The 16,836-nt window shown below is 31.1% G+C and overlaps 1 protein-coding gene and 1 long non-coding RNA gene across 2 annotated transcripts; both read left to right on the top strand.

Moving 5' to 3' along the window:
- The first annotated feature begins 4,474 nt into the window (after positions 1–4,474).
- Positions 4,475–9,932, top strand: LOC122607720 (branched-chain-amino-acid aminotransferase 2, chloroplastic-like). The gene is made up of 10 exons (XM_043780748.1): positions 4,475–4,573; positions 5,870–5,934; positions 6,875–7,046; positions 7,270–7,446; positions 7,832–7,963; positions 8,066–8,164; positions 8,263–8,379; positions 8,459–8,554; positions 8,836–8,948; positions 9,615–9,932. Exons 1-10 carry the CDS (start codon positions 4,520–4,522, stop codon positions 9,727–9,729), a joined length of 1,140 nt encoding a protein of 379 aa, XP_043636683.1. The 5' UTR covers positions 4,475–4,519; the 3' UTR covers positions 9,730–9,932.
- Positions 9,933–11,711: 1,779 nt separating this feature from the next.
- On the top strand, positions 11,712–12,823 carry LOC122606608. The gene is made up of 3 exons (XR_006324958.1): positions 11,712–11,724; positions 12,156–12,207; positions 12,533–12,823. It is a non-coding gene; the product is annotated as an uncharacterized LOC122606608 (long non-coding RNA).
- The last annotated feature ends 4,013 nt before the right edge of the window (positions 12,824–16,836 follow it).

The following is a 16,836-nucleotide window of genomic DNA, read 5'->3' on the forward strand; positions in this document are numbered from 1 at the left end:
TTTTTAAAATAATGTCCCGGTCATGAATTGGGTTTGTCCGTCCTCTATATCTCCCCCGCTTCTGGTACAATAGTTGTACTTTAATGATTACGTTATTAAATAAAAAATCCTTTTTTTTTTATTATCAAACGATCATGTTGTTCATTTGAACCATAACTATCTTATTTCTCTTTAAAACCTACAAGTCATTGTTCGTGTTCTAGTTGGGTTACAAAAGGAGAGGAAAACCAAAGACTGGCCGAATGTTTATTTGATTTTTGTGTTTGTTGATGGTTAATTTTAGGTTTTATAGAGTTAGTTAATCTAATATATAGACTTTTCATTTAATTGGTTTTCTGGCCAAATGTAATTTATTTTGTTAGTTGTTAATTAATTTAACTATATACCTATAATGGTCGATAAACATTTTTGGTTTAGTTCACCATTAATTATTTAGCCTTCTTATTTGGACTTTCAAGGCCGAAAAATATGTTTATCAAAGCTTAAAAATCATTTATGAATATGGATGTGCACGGTTTGGTTTAAACTGGTTAAACCTTTTAAACCGAAATAATTGGACGGATTAGTTGAGTTAAAATAAACAACTTAGACCATCGGTTTGCCTTTTTCATAAACCGCCATTATGGTTTGGTTAGTGGTTTTAGACTTTTATCTAACCGATTTAACCAAGCCGGACCATTTAATTATATTAATAGTATGTTTAATATATATATATATATATATAAATATTAAATATTATAAATTATAATTAATATATTATTAGTTAACTTGAAAATATTCAAATGCTAATCTTAACTTTTTCAAAGATACTCTGTGAAAGATTGATGTTAATAAGAAGGATTCAAAAGTTTGTTGCTGTTTGAAAATACACATTTTATTTTCAGTTATTTATTTCCAATTATTATTTTCAAAGTACTTTGTGTTTCAAGTATTTGTGAAACATTTGCAATTTGGTATTTTTAAAAGCTTTTATATATTGAATGTCAAAAGTATGATAACCGTTTATCCAGACCAAACCAAACCGGTTAATTGGTTTTGGTCGGTTTGGTTTGACATAACAATTTGGACGAGTTGGTTTTAAAAATCGTCAAACCGTTTACATTGGTTTTGTTGAAATTTTTAGCAAAAACCAACCAAACAGGACCACGCACATCCCTATTTATGAATTGTCATAAATTCATTTTGTTAATTAAACTCAAATTGTCCAACGCAATTTGAAACTTGTAAAATTTAAATGATTGAATGTATTTTTAATAAACTACCTGCCAAAGAAAAAAAGTTTGATTTGCTTCAGGGCAACAAATAGATAAATCTGATCGAGGAATTTGATAGCACATATTTTATACATATTTTATATGCACTTAATTGTATGTTTGAATGATTTCAGGTACGTGTGAATTGTGATGGTATACAAAGGAAAATGTCTAAAAACGATACTACATAGTTCAAAGGACACAAAGAAATGAAACTGAAGTTGAGATCGGTTACATGGTATACAAAGGAAAATGTCTAAAGACAAGTAGGGTTCGATGAAGTGAAAACTCTTTGTCTTGATGTAAAGAGATCAATTCTCAATTTTTACAAAATGCGGAGATGCTCCACTAAATTTGGGTCTCTCTACTTTAAATATATTGTTAGAAAATGGATTCACTAGATGACTTGCCGCTGATGTTAATCATCAGCACTCAGCAGAACAAAGCATCAACGAACTGAGCGATCAACAAGAATGAGTTAACGTAAGTTCGATTACTCATCACCTATTTTGTAAGTCAAAAGTGGACGGGAAAGAGAAAAAAAATACTTGTTCCTAAGGACTGACATGTGATAAGTCATGTGACCACTTTATCCTCTTTTTGATAAATTCAAGTCTTTGTAAGCATACACAATTTTCTCCTTCACCCAAAATGGAAAACAAACAAGGAGATATTTCAATTGCATAAGTTGTCAAGTTCTTCACCAATAGATGATTGAAGACCTTTTAAACGTTAAAATCCTTATCTTGAAGAGCAGTGCCTTTCTCTTCTCTTATAAAAGACAACACTTGTGAAGATAATTATCTTTGTTTGTATAGAGTTACTTTAAGTAAAATTTCTTGTAATTTATATTTTGCATAAGTTAATATTTGTAAGACCAACCAGAGTCTTAGTAGGTCTCTAGACTCAGATTAAGCTATAAAAAATAGCTATTGTATCTTCTACTTATATATATATATACATATATATATATAAAAGAAAGTTAATTTGAGTATACATGGGAAAAAAGAAGTACAAAAGTACACTCCACAAACATTGGATCAAAGCTTTGGACGAATTAGATCAAGCGTTCTTCCTCCATTTTCGGCCACCAGCCTGCTTCTTCTCCGGTGAGACTGCCGCCGCCAACCACCACCTCCTTCTCCGGCGAGACAACCACCACCAGCCACCATCATCTCCAACCACCCCAACAACGGCGCCGGCGCGACAGCAAGGGCTTCGCCCGTACCGTATCAAACCGTCACCATCTCTTGGATCGCCGCCCATCAAATCCATACGATTCCCATATGTGTCCCTTGATCCTTGACACCAGTTTAGAACGGATGAGGGCCACTGGCCCGTACCGGTACTGTATCCACCTGAAAACGAACCTGATTCTCGTCGGAAAGTCGCCGGAGATGTCGTCGGAGGTGGTGGTTGTTCGCCGGAGAAGAAGGAAGAAGGAGGAGGTGTGGCGGCCACTGGAGAAGAAGGTGGGCGAAGAAAAAGGAAGAAGATTGTACTTTTTTTTCCCTTGCACTTTAAATAATCCACCTATATATATATATATATATGATTTATCATATAATTGCTTAATCATCGTTGTTTACTTTTATTTCTTATTTTTAGTTCTTGATATTTAAAATAAACTAGCACAGTACCCATGCAATGCAGCGGTGGTCGTCGCAACGACTGTGTAATAGTGGGGACGACTGTTGGTGCGATGTCGTCATATATATTGAGTAGTGTGAATTATTGATGTAAAACTAACTAGCTAATCAACCCGGATTCAATCCGGGTAGTTAAAAACATGTTTTTATTATAAATACAAGATAAAATTATTTGTAATAGGTAAACTTTGATGTTAATACTATTGAATTTAATACAACTTTAAACATAAAAATCATTTGAAAGATTCAAAATTTCTGATACATTTTATATACCTGAAACTTTTGAATATTTGAATTAGTACACATATAAAAGTGGTCTAAAAAAATGGAGTGTCAACGATATTAAGATGCATGTACAATTACTAATAAAAGAACCATACTTACGAATTGAGATGATGCGGGTAAAAAATACGTGAGAGAAAATAATACGTGAAAATTAAATGGTAAAATTGGAAAAGAAGGAAAAGAAATAAAAAAAAATTGTTAAATTAAAAAGAAATACTCTTGTTAAATGACATCATCTATTTTAAAAATAAGGTGTATAGAAAATTTTTAGTTTGCCACATTAACTTTTTACTAAAAATATTTTTTGAAAACAAACCTCTTTTATTTATATTAGAGATTGATGTAAAAGGTTAATGAAGATATTTTGAAAGATCAATGATTATTAGCGTAATCTAATTATTAATGTTCAGAAATAGTGTAGATAAAAATATTTTAAAGGATATTATGTGTAAATATTACTCAAATTTAAATATTACCCAAAAAAAAAGCTATTTTTTAATCTTTTACATAAATAAAACAAGATTGTTTATATAAATTATTTTTGGAAAAAAACCAATGTGTCAACTCAACATTCATTTTTATTTGTCATTTATAAAATCATGACATCATGAAATATTTTGTGTTTTAAATTTGTTTTATTTAATATTTTTCATTTATTTTATAACTTCAATTTTTTTTAATTTGAAAACATATAGTATATAATTAAATATATCTTTTTTCTCAAAATATAAAAGATGGTTAATCTCGTAGAGGTGATAACGATAACTCATTAATCATTATCAAATCTATGCGAATTACAAAGATCAAGTAAATATTAGCAAAAGTTTTATTAAAAAAATATCGGTGTTAGAACCCGGGCTTATTAGCTAGTAATATAATATAGAAGTATAAATTTATAAAGTGTAAATTTGGGAACCAACGTATATTTCGTTGTATCTATACCTTATGGAAAATGAATGTTTATATTAATTAATATATCGATTACCACTTTATTTGTCCAAGTCAAATTAACTAATGAAGTACTTACACTACTACTTATTTACCAAGTCCCCATCAATTATCTATTTTTATATACGTATGTATCTTCCACATTCCTTACCAAAAAATTGACCACTATATTTGTATTTGTAGTGTCATCATAATATGAAAGGAGTATAAAAACCATGAAAAATAAATAATAAACGTGAAATTGAAAATACATGACATGATGACAACTTGGTTGAGACATGCAGGCTATAAATACCAACCAAACTTTCTCCAATCTACCCACAAAACTTTCTTTTCTTATTAATCTCCTCCAAAACCAAATAATCTGGTTTTTGGATATCAAACATGATCCACCGTAGCCTGTATCTTCGTGGCCTCGCCAAGGCGTCGTTATCAAAGGTTTCGTCTTACTTCATCTTCATCTTCATTTTCGTTTTCACATTTTAAATGTGCATGACTCTTTTCATTTGCCTGAATATTTTGATCAAATTAAGGGCATACGTTTAATTTTGTGAAAGAAAACTTAGGATATATAAGATTTATGTTTTTGTTAAATTTAAGGGGATCATATTTAAAACCAAAAATAACTAATTTTGAGAAGAAAAAACAAAAAAAGGTGGCAAAGAAAATTTGTTTTTATCCACTTGAATTCCGTGTCACGGAAAAACTTCTTGCTACTCGGCAAAAATTTAAAGTATCCAAGTCATGCAAATCCACATATGGATATGGAATTTTGATTGTATATTTTAGAATGGGAAATGATTAATCTCCAGACAAAATGTTTTAGAAATTCTTCTAACTATTAAATTATGACATATGAAAAAATCAAGGGCAAAATTAGAAAGAGAATTAGTGGATACCACATGTCATTCTCTTAGAATATTAGGAGAATTTAGATTATTTTATTAAAAGGATTAGTCATTTTTCTTTTGAAATTATCGTAACAGTAACAACCGTATAGTGATGTGAAATTAAGATGATGATGGTCATTAAAATTTGACACAAATAGTCTGACAAAAAATGACTACTATATTCTCTGTGTGAATGTCAGTAATTTACATAGCCAACACTAGATTTTTTTAACTACTTTCGGTCTATCATTAAAATTTTACATTATATATATCTTTTGATACATTGTTATCAATTTTGTTTAAATTGGAGACAAAACACAATCAGTTTTATCCATACATCATCAGTTTATTCTTTGTGACGTTATATATTTGATTGTGTTGATTATAAACTAGTGATGTATTGAAGAAAGTAACATGCTAAATTAGATGTTTGACAATATATTTCAAACATGTTTTCGTAGAAACTCGTTTATGCTTTTTGTCAAAAGGTTAATCTCGGTGCTTTTTGTCAACTGGATAATATTTAAGGATAAGAAAAAATCCAAAATAGTGTCAAACTAAATGAAACTAAATGGATAAAGTAGAACAAAAAGTCAGAACACGGCAATTCACAATGTGAAATAAGGGGTGAAATGGATGTTTTATAAAGAATAAGGGTCTGAATTAAGTTATTAGGCACAATTGCACAAATCTGAAAATAGAACGGTTGTATAGGTACTACTGTACTAGGTAGATAATATTTACTTTTACCACCCTAGTGTTTAAAAAGTATGAAACTTGTACCGAAAGAATTGTGATATTTGCATTTTTATCCTAAATTATAATTTCTGGTATGATTTTAAAGGTTGGTGCAAGATGTTTGACTGCACAAGCTGCTACTGCTCTCCGAGACAGTGAGCCCATGTTCAGGTATTTTAGGTGTTACTTTAACATTTAAAAATATAGTGTATTTTTTTAACACTATATTCTCGAGTTTTTTTTTAATATAGGAAAGAAAAAGATTGGATAAAGAAATAAAAGAAAAAAAATTATATATCAAAAATGCATTCTCGAGTTACATGAAAAACTAAAAAAAAGAAAAAGAAAACACAAAATTAATAGTTTTCTTGAGATAGAAAGAAAAGAAAAGAAAGGGAAAAAGTTATAATTTTACAATTATGTCCTTTTTCCTATAAAGTTGTTATTAATTAATAGGGGTAAATTAATAATTATACACATAACTTAAAAGTTTTCCATTCAAATCCTCCCATGAAAGTTTTTTACTTCAAAAACATCCTTGTTTTCTTTTCCTCCCCTTTCCTTTCTTTAAAAAAAAAACTCAAGAATGCAAAATAGAGAAATTTTCCAATCCTTTCTTTTCCTATCAAAAAAACTCGAGAATGCACTCTAAAAGAACCGTTTAGGTTTACGTACCTTTAGTTTATAAAATATTTTTTTTCAATTTGACTTTGACTAAGTATTTTATGTTATGTAATATTTGTTCCAAATATATGAAGGAGAAAGGTTAAGTAAAACATACAGTACCTATCTTAGGTAAAGCAGGAGGGGGGGTTTTATGTAAAATTCAGGGGGTTATGTATGTTTATCAAATTTAAAGGTTTAATCTGTAACTTTTTTGAATGTTGCAGTACCTAAGCTTAGTTAAAGTTTGCAGTACGGGTATATGAATAAAATTGTATTTTATATAATACAATAATTTAGAAAAAAGAAAAGAGATATCAAAAAGTTAAAAGGGGGTGTTTTGGACTGATGATGGTGTATATATATATTCCATGCCCACATTAATTTTAAAGTATGGGATAAATTTATTTTTTTTTCTTTGTGATACTCATTAGTTTTGGGTTTTCAGATATGAGGAATACGCTGATGTTGATTGGAATAATCTCGGATTTGGTCTTACACGGACCGATTACATGTATATGGCGAAATGCTCTGAAAACAACGCTTTTCAGCATGGTCGATTAAGCGATTATGGGAATGTTGAATTAAGCCCAGCTGCTGGAGTTCTAAACTACGGCCAGGTAATTTCTAATAGTATTACTAAAGGGTGGTCTTTGGTCTAATAGTATTTGGTATTTTGGTGTCATCCATTAATAAAGAGCTATGTATTAAGTGATCGATAGGGACTAAATACAAAAACATTGATACTTGAAATGTTAAAAAGTTATATTAAAATATTGATATATGTCTTAGTATAAAAGTGTGACATGATACTTAAAAATTAAAAAGTTATACTTCATGTAGGGACTTTTTGAAGGAACAAAAGCTTATAGAGGAGATGATGGTAGGATCTTTCTATTTCGACCCGAACAAAATGCAATTCGGATGCAGATTGGAGCCGAAAGAATGTGTATGCAATCTCCATCGGTACAACAATTTGTAGATGCAGTGAAACAAACGGCTCTTGCAAACAAACGTTGGGTACTTTTCGCTTTCAAGTTCTTTAGCACGTAAAAGTTGTAACAAAATTTGAATATTACCCGTTTTATCTATATTAATACACCAAATCAATAAATAAATTGGAAATGAATGTAACCAAATATGTTTAAAATTTGGTTTTGTGTTACATACACTTGACTAGGTGACTTTAAATCAATCGTTTAAGTTCTACTTTTCTTATACACACTCTAAGCCCATATAATAAAGTGGTTTATCTTGCTTAAATTAATTTAAGAAAAAAAAATGTATAGAACATCACCGGGTATGTATTATGATAGGTTACTAAGCCCATATAATGAAATGTTTTTATTTTGATTCAAATTTTTTGAATGTTACTCATTAAGCATTTGTTGTTGTTTTTTAATAGATTCCACCTCCTGGAAAAGGATCACTATATCTTAGGCCTTTGCTCATTGGAACTGGGCCTATATTGGGCTTATCACCTGCTCCAGAATACACATTCTTAGTATATGCCTCTCCTGTTGGAAATTATTTCAAGGTTTTACTCCATTTACATTTAGCCTAACTCTGTCCAATTTCCAAAAACGTATGAGCATATTTCAAACATATTTGGTCACTAATATATAGTGTATATATATAGGACGGTATGGCGCCATTGAACTTATACGTTGAGGACGAGTTTCATCGTGCAACTCGTGGTGGCGCAGGAGGTGTCAAAAGCATTTCTAATTATGCCCCGGTAAATATATAAAGCTCAATTGATACACTATATAAGCATGAAAGGATTTCTATTAACAAAAAATACTAAATTTTCCGGATATGGCCCATGACATGTAGGTACTAAAGGCAATATCGAAAGCAAAGGGACAAGGGTTCTCAGATGTATTGTATCTTGATTCAGTCCATAAAAAGTACATTGAAGAAGTTAGTTCTTGCAATATTTTTCTAGTGAAGGTAATTAATTTTTCATGATTTCTTATGAGACTACATAATAGGCATAAGTATATATTTTGATGTGATCTTTGGCTTGCAGGGTAACGTTATTTCAACTCCGGAAACAGTGGGTACGATCCTTGAAGGAATCACAAGAAAGAGCATTATCGATATTGCTCGTGACTATGGATACAAGGTAAACTAGTTTATATATTAGAGCGGATTTCAGAATCGATCAGTAATGATTTATAGGCCTAAAATATGTGTATAATTGTCCTAATTATTGCTAGTTTTTGCATGACATTGGATAGAAATATATTTGCACATTACATTTTTATTAAAACTTTTGATCTAGTTAGATAGATCACTAAGATTCTTCATACTACATTGTGTTTATGTAAATACCATTCACAAAGAGAGCTACATAATCAGTAAAATTTCATTATAGCTAAACCATATAGAGTTTAACTGTTATAGGTTGAGGAACGTCCTGTAGCCGTAGATGAATTGTTGCGAGCGGATGAAGTTTTTACTACTGGAACAGCCGTTAGCGTTGCTACTGTTGGTAGCATAACATACAAAGGACAAAGGTAAAATATGAGCTATTTACAATCACCTTTAAATAATTTCTTTTCATACCAACATTCAAAATCATACATAACCAATTGTTACAAATATTACATAATATGGGCTGCTAGTGCGCATCTGTGGGCTATCTAACAGTACTAGGCCCATGGCGTTTGATGCTTGGTTTCCACTTCCCAGATACCCAATCCTTTTTAATACATCAAAATTTTAGCTTGCTTTTTTCCAATAATAAAACCCCAAATTAATTAAGGCCACTTGGACCATATATAAAATCCTTAAATCTTTATATTTTTTCTCATGGGGTATATTTAATTTTAGACTGACGAAAATTTTAAAAAGTTTACCTTACAAGTTTATAAGATCTCTCACGCTTTATAATGTTCGCTGGTTGTTTTTGAACCTTAATTTTGGGACTTGTTCTTGTACATACTTTTATTTACTGTATTTATTTTGGTTGAAAGGGCCTTATTTCGGGAGGAGATTTTCTTAAGTTACCTTAACCGTAATTACGACTAATATGGATGTATATTAAAATACATACCCTTGTAACATATATGAGTTTATCATTTCCGGTCAGTAAATACACTTTCAAAAGTAAATTTTTTATGTACGGTCTCTCAAACAACTTTCCTCATTGAATGCTCAATTTATTACATTCTTGTATGTAGAGTGGAGTATAAAATTGGAGATGGACTGGTGAGCCAGAAGCTGTACAAAACACTAGTAGGAATTCAAGTTGGAAAAATTGAAGACAAATACAACTGGGTTGTTGACATTAATTGATGGATGGTATCAAACTAAGTAACTTTTATTGTTTGCGTGCATATGACAAAGTTATGCCCGATAAAGAAAATGTAGAAAGAAAAAAGGTTGCAATTGTAAACCAAGAATCGTTAGTTTGTAATATATTATATAGTCGCTCTAGTCACGACTTTTTGGAACTATAATTTTTAATCTAATTAAAGAAGGTTTTGTGTAAGTGTGAACGAAATTTTTTGTGTCTTCTTGATGCACCAAAGTTTAACGTAATATCATCGACGTTTGAACGAGAACAGTAATCTCATTCAATAGAAGATGAAGTGACCGGTGCCAATGCAAATTTTGGTTGTCTCGTTTCATCTCTTCAGTTTAAAGACTCCATTGGCATGACTTCGGTCAGTTTGGTTCTTCGGTTTGTTTTGTTTAGTTAAGCGACAAGCAAAAAGACCAACGGTGGGATCCAATGTGTTTTTGTATTTTTTTTTTTATTGTTATTTTTTTCATCAAACTACTAAGGTTTTAAAAACATTCCCAATTTGTCATTTAGGATCCAACGGTGGGATCCAAAGCCCTACACTATGAATTTTGGTTGTATACGAGATGGGTACCCACGCAATGCGGCGACGGTGACGGAAACGGGTGGTGTTAGTGGCGGTGGTGGTAACGATGTGGTTATTAATTTAAAAGTAATTGACGTAAATGGTAGTGTATGGTTAAGAGATGTATCTTTTGTAAATAACTTTATTAAGAATATTATAGAGATATTAGGTAAAAATGTTTAAATTAATTAATAAAGGAGATTAATAGTTTGGATAAATATGAGTGTAAAATATTTTAGGGATATATTCGGTAGATTTAGTGTGTTAGCTAGGAATGTGTTGAAAATTAAGGATATTTTAAGTATTTTAAAGATAAAGAGTTGAAAAAGGAGATGATAGTTTATTTATTAATATAGTATAGATTGAGGATAAATTACTTATACGACTTAATTTTAAAGGGAATAGTATTTGTTTAATTTGAAACCAGATATCATAATGGGAAAATTTGGTAATTCCGAATGTATATATATATATGTTTTTTTTGGTTGCCAAGTCGGCTAGATTTTACAGTTTACTTACTTCCTACATTAAGCTCAACTGGGTGTTTGGGTTGTGTTTGCAAAATAACTTCCGCGTTTCCAAAATAACTTATTTATTTGTTAGAACCGGTCAACGGTTACATCGAGTGAACAAAACAGAGAAATTTTTACATTGATTTAACATTTTCATAGGTTACTACATTACATAACCATTCAATCATAGTTGGTTACATTCCGGTGTCTTAATACCTTAATTTTATTACCGGCTAATGGTACATCCGGTCACCCGATACATTAAAAGAACACAAATGGAAAGTACTTGTATCAGATAGCCATTTTGAAAAGTCACTACATTACATAAACATTGAGTAATAGTTAGTTACACTCCAGTGTCATAATCCCTTAAATATATTGTTGGGAAATGGACTCGCTGGGTGACTTATCGTTGACATCAATCAACAGCACTCCCCAATAGGAAGCATTAGTCAGCCATCAGCAAGTTTGAGTTAAGATAAATTCGATGATGTAACACCCCATAAATTAAGGTAATTTAAATAGGTATTTTTTTTATCTATATAAACTAAAAAAATAAACAATATGATATATAAGTTATATCTGGTATATCTAGTGTATGTGTAAAGTATCCATCGACTAGTTAGTGCCTTTATCGTACACATTAACTTTACTTAGGGACTAATGTGTCATATATGTAAAGTTCATTTTTATTAAATGTAGATAAACTAAATAGATATATATGTAGAAATATAAAAGAAACAGTGAAAGAAGAAAGGGAAGCTAACATAACACTCTCGAGCTCTGCTACAACACGTGCATCTAGTGTCCCTCGTGAGTTAACTAGCTGGAGATTAAAGAAGAACTTATTTTAGCAAGCTAAGAAGTAATTTAGAGTGTTTACTATCTTTTATCAGGAATATATCAAGGTATGGATTTTTTATTTAGATATAATAAACTTGGTTTTTTTTTAGAAGATATGAGTCTCAACTTACTAGTTGAGATATTATAGTTAAAGATGGTGTGGTAATCTTGTACCGCCATGTTTTAGTTAAAAAGAGAAAGATATGTTTTATAAGATTTTTCATATAATTTATTAGTGATTTAGTAACAAGCTGATTGGAATTGATATAGCAGATACATGGATTTTTACTTAAACAAAAGAAGTAATTTTTATAGTGAATAAAATCATGTAGACAAGGTGTTTGATGTAATTCCTCAAAGAAAACTCAATTTTCAGAAAAGGGTCATATTAGCTAAAGGATAATTTGTAGTTATAAGCTGATGGAAAACAGCCCAAAAAGAATAGATAGTTGCATTTTAACCTTTAAGTGATACGTGTATTATGCTTTGTGTATAGGTGATACAAGAGATCAACCAAGTTTTACTTAATAGCTAACGGTGATCATAAGGTGAGTAACGGATAAAATAGAATGGTAGGTAATATCCGGAATGCATCTAGATATGTATGAGGGTATGTACCTATCACATTATCAGAAGGTTACTTTATACGAGATTGATCTGGATATCTCTCGTATGAGTATGCCATTTATTTCATGAATGTTGAATTCATAGAATGATTAGAAAAGGAATTCCTTACATATTAGAATGTGACTCTGAATTTGTTTTAGATCACAACAGAAAGATTTATAGATTATGCATTCTTTACATGCTAGAACCTGTTTACTCACTAAGTATTTATACTTACCGTTATATATTATGTTTTTTTTCTTTTAGGTGAGACAAGTGGAGCCCGAAAAGATCCATGGAAGGGTATAGCTTAGCACTAGCGGTGTTGCTCGTTGGATGGGTAACGAGTATCTCTTATGCCTTCCTTTGATACTAGTTACGCCCTTTTTGTGCAAATTATAAAGTTGCAGTTTAAACCAGTTTGTAAACCAACTGTTGAAACATATTATGGTAAATATATAAGATCATATTGTAAGTAACTAAATATGTAGTTTATATCAGCTGTAGTCTGGTTATACAGATCCTGGTCATGATCCCGAGCACCTAAAAAGGGTCATGTAAGTGTCTTGAAACTTACTAGTCGTTTTGCATGTAAATAGCCAGCTAATGTATTTATATCCATACCAGTTTGTATAGGGGTTTTTGCGAGCAGGTCCTAGTAAAACATGTACAATCGTTTTGAAACTAGCAAGAAAGTAGCGTTTGTATCAGCTTGCATTCAGGCCCTGTTCCATCTTTCCAGTACCTAAAACCGTCATGTATATGTGTCGTAAACCCTTCGTCATTTTGTACGTAATAGTCTTTTGAAAGTAGTAATGAATGAATGCTTTGGACAAAACTAAAAGTCGAGTGGGTAGTTGTAAGGTAATTTTCTAGCAGCTGCTCCTGGTAATCTATGCTTTTCAAAGAAACTCCCATCAGCATGGTACGTTCACTGTTTGTACAGGATAACCTAGTCGTTATTGGTCTTTTTAGTTACTTTTGCAAGAAAAAGGAAACTTCTATCCTTACCTGATGGTTATATATATTAATCGTTTTTATGTCAAAGTGTATCAGGTGGTAGTTCTTAGAAATTGGATAGAAAAATCTTTTCATGGAGTCTACATCATAATACGACTTTGCTTCTAGTCAAAAGACTTGGGTTGTTACTACTATGCTATTTTAAAGATTCAATTCTAGCAGTTTAACTACTTATTGGAGCTAAATATTGCTGGTCTTTTGATGCTCTCACAAAGAAACCCAGCTGATAGTTTTGTTAAAATTACGTCTTAGCTTCTGGTCTTTGAACAAGAGTCGGGTTTATTAGCAAGTCTCGTATAGTATCAATCAGGGACTTATGTTAAAAACTACCTGATGGTTTATGGACCAACTGTTCGTTACCAAAGTTATTCAGGTGGTAGTCGTCTTTCAATAATTGATGTAAAATCTGTTCATTGAGTTTACATAGTAACTACACTCTGCCTTTGGTCATAACTCTTGAGTCATCAGTTTCAGTCTTGTGTTTAACACTTCATATTATATGATGTAAAGATCACGTGTTTGGATATTGAAAATGTATACGTGTCAAGTAACAAGTGATAAAGCCAGGTTCTATTTTGAGGTTATACAATGATTGGTAATAGTTACGGCTTATAAAAGAAAAATAACAGAAAACAAATGTTTTTTTAAAATAAATAAAAAAAAATGTTACGGGCGTTTTAGATGATTCATCACCTATTTTTTAAGTCAAAAATGGGTAAGAAAGAGAAAAGAATAATTGGTTCCAAAGGGTCACATGACTAACATGTGATAGGTCATGTGACCTACATATTCCTTTTTGGATAAAATCCAAGTTTAAGGATATTCACAGTTTTCTATTTCACTCAAAACGGAAAACAAACAGGGTGACATTACAATTGCATGAGTTGTATAGTTCTTCACCAATAAATGATTGACAACCTTCTACACGTCAAGCTGAAAACCAAATTTTCGTGCCAAAAGTTAGGTACCTTAGAGTTGTAATAAAAAGTAAAAAAAAAAAAAACTTTGGTAATAAATTTTGAAAACCAAAAATTTATGTGGTAAAAAGTAAAAAAAAAACTTTCGGAGCGAGACTTAAAAAATCAAAATTATGGAGCAAAAAGTACCAAAAATTTAAATTTGTGAAGCAAAAGTTAAAAAACCTGTTATGAGTTAAAAACCAAAGAAAATGAAACTTTTGTGGATAAAAAAGTAGCGAAGATGAAACTTTGGTGGCAAAGGTATAAAAACCAAAAGTTATGTTGTAAAAAAAACTTTCGTGACAAAAGTTAAAATAACAAAAACTTTAAAACGAATCTTTCATGGGAAATATAAAAAAATCAAAAGTTATGTGGAAAAAAGTAAAAACGAGGAAAAGTAAAAAATAGAATTTCGTGACGAAAGTTTAAAAAGTAAAAGTTATAGGGTAAAAATAAAGGTCAAGCTTTATGTGGCAAAAAGTTAATTAAACAAACCAAAAGTTATGTGCTAAAAAGTAAATAAGACGAAATTTTCGTGACAAAAGTAAAAAAATTTAAACTTGAAAACAAACTCAATTAAATACCCTTTTATAACTACCGTTAATTACCCAAGCTAGCTACAACTAACGGACTTTATTTTTGGTTGTGCAATACAAACTTGTACTTGTTGCATAGAGAGTGTACTATTAGCTATAGTACCATCCTCTCACAAACCAAACTTCCTTTTTAGTATTATAACTAGATTTTTACCCGGGCGTTGCCCCGGGAGGCACAACGTTACATAAAATTTATAACGTGGTATATGCGATTTTCTTCTAAGTAGAATCAACGACTCATTACACGGAGTGAAAAGTATAACTTTTATTCTCAAAAATTGGTATGTAAAGGTGTTATATTACATACTTAAGTTGTTAAGAATCAGAAGTACACTTGATATATGAATTTTAATAGTAATTAAAATATAAGTATAATTCTCAATTTATATACACTGTCTTTTACTATCTACATCTACATGTTTAATAAATGCAGATCAAAATCTTCAATTTGTTCTTTAAATAAGCCAATCCAAATGTATAATGAATTTTCCTATAATGTATATTTATTAAAAACTAAATATATCAAAAAATAAATATAAACTCCAAACCAAGTGGTTTACAAAAGTTTGAGCCATATACGTGTCAATTCATATTGTGATACACTATGTATATCTCACATTTGAGTTGTCAATATCAAAAGGGTAGGTGTAAGAAATGAGTTTCCTCTCTTTTTTCTTTTTTATCTTTTTTTTTTCTCTGTAGGAAAGCATTTTCATTTTAATCAACAATTCAATATATATCATAAAGTGCTTTTTGCCAATTTTTGTTCTGTAATTTGAACGATGATCAAACCAACATCAACAATCTTACCACCACCGCATCAACCAACCAAGCGCTATTTCCACCACCGTCGTCACAACAATTATTGGTGCTGCCATCCCCGTTCACCGCCATTGTCTCGGTTTGTCACTAACCGCCACTAACCCACTCAGCCGCCTCAATCCTTACGATTTCAAATCGTGATCTACTATTTCCATCACCGTCACCACAACGTACAGTTGCTTTTTGCTTTCAGGAGTGAAACCTTATCATCGATTTAGTGATTCGAAGTCTTGATGTATCGATAGTCAGTTCATCACTTATGCATGCATCAATTTATATCCATCTCATAGAGATATTCAGTAAAAAAAGATAATGCAACCGGTAAACGACATGCCACCACCAATGCACAAAGAAATGCGATCAAAAGCTAGCTTGCTCGCAAACTCTTTTTCGTGCAAAATCTCAGTAGTAACTATCTTCTCGTATTAATTCTATGTAACTTATGTAACTATGTAAGTAGCAGCGACTTTGCATTTTAGAATCTCTATATGGGTTATATTGAAGAAGATCTTAGTTGAGCATCGATTGTTAATTTGGGATGTATCTATATTTGTATTTCTATGTGTGTGGTTTGCTGAATGCCTAGATGTGTGTGAAACTTCTATGTATTTTGTAAAGGAGCAGGGGGGGAAAAGAAAGATGTTGTAACTTATGCATATGTATTTGTACCTTGTAGGTTTGTGCATATAAACTTGTAAAAAACAGGTTGGTTTTTAGTATATAGGTAAATATATATAATGGTTTGTGTCAGCGTACTTCAGATCCACATAGAGTGATGCGGTTAATATCGCGGGTGAAACCGTACAAGGAAAATGCAGGTGATGGTGTGTCGATAGCTTTTGTCAGATTCACACAAGGAAAGTAAAAGCAGTAATGTTGAATTGAAGAAGGGGATGATTGTTTTTACAGGTGATGAAAAAGATATTTGTTGGAGGAGGTGTATTATTTAGTAGAAGTGATAAATCTACATCATATATTAGACATCTACAATAATTATATATATTTTACAGCACAACTGTACACTGCATATATTGTTGTAAATGGCTAAAAGTAGTCATAGATATATCACTTAGGTGATGGTAACGGAGTGAGATTCCCTCAAGTTAAACCCCTAATTTGAGTCAAGTTAGGAAATTCTTGACCTTTTAATTAAAATTAAGGGCCAAGATTCAAT

Source organism: Erigeron canadensis, chromosome 7 (assembly GCF_010389155.1).
Source record: "Erigeron canadensis isolate Cc75 chromosome 7, C_canadensis_v1, whole genome shotgun sequence".
Classification (NCBI taxonomy): Eukaryota; Viridiplantae; Streptophyta; class Magnoliopsida; order Asterales; family Asteraceae; genus Erigeron; species Erigeron canadensis.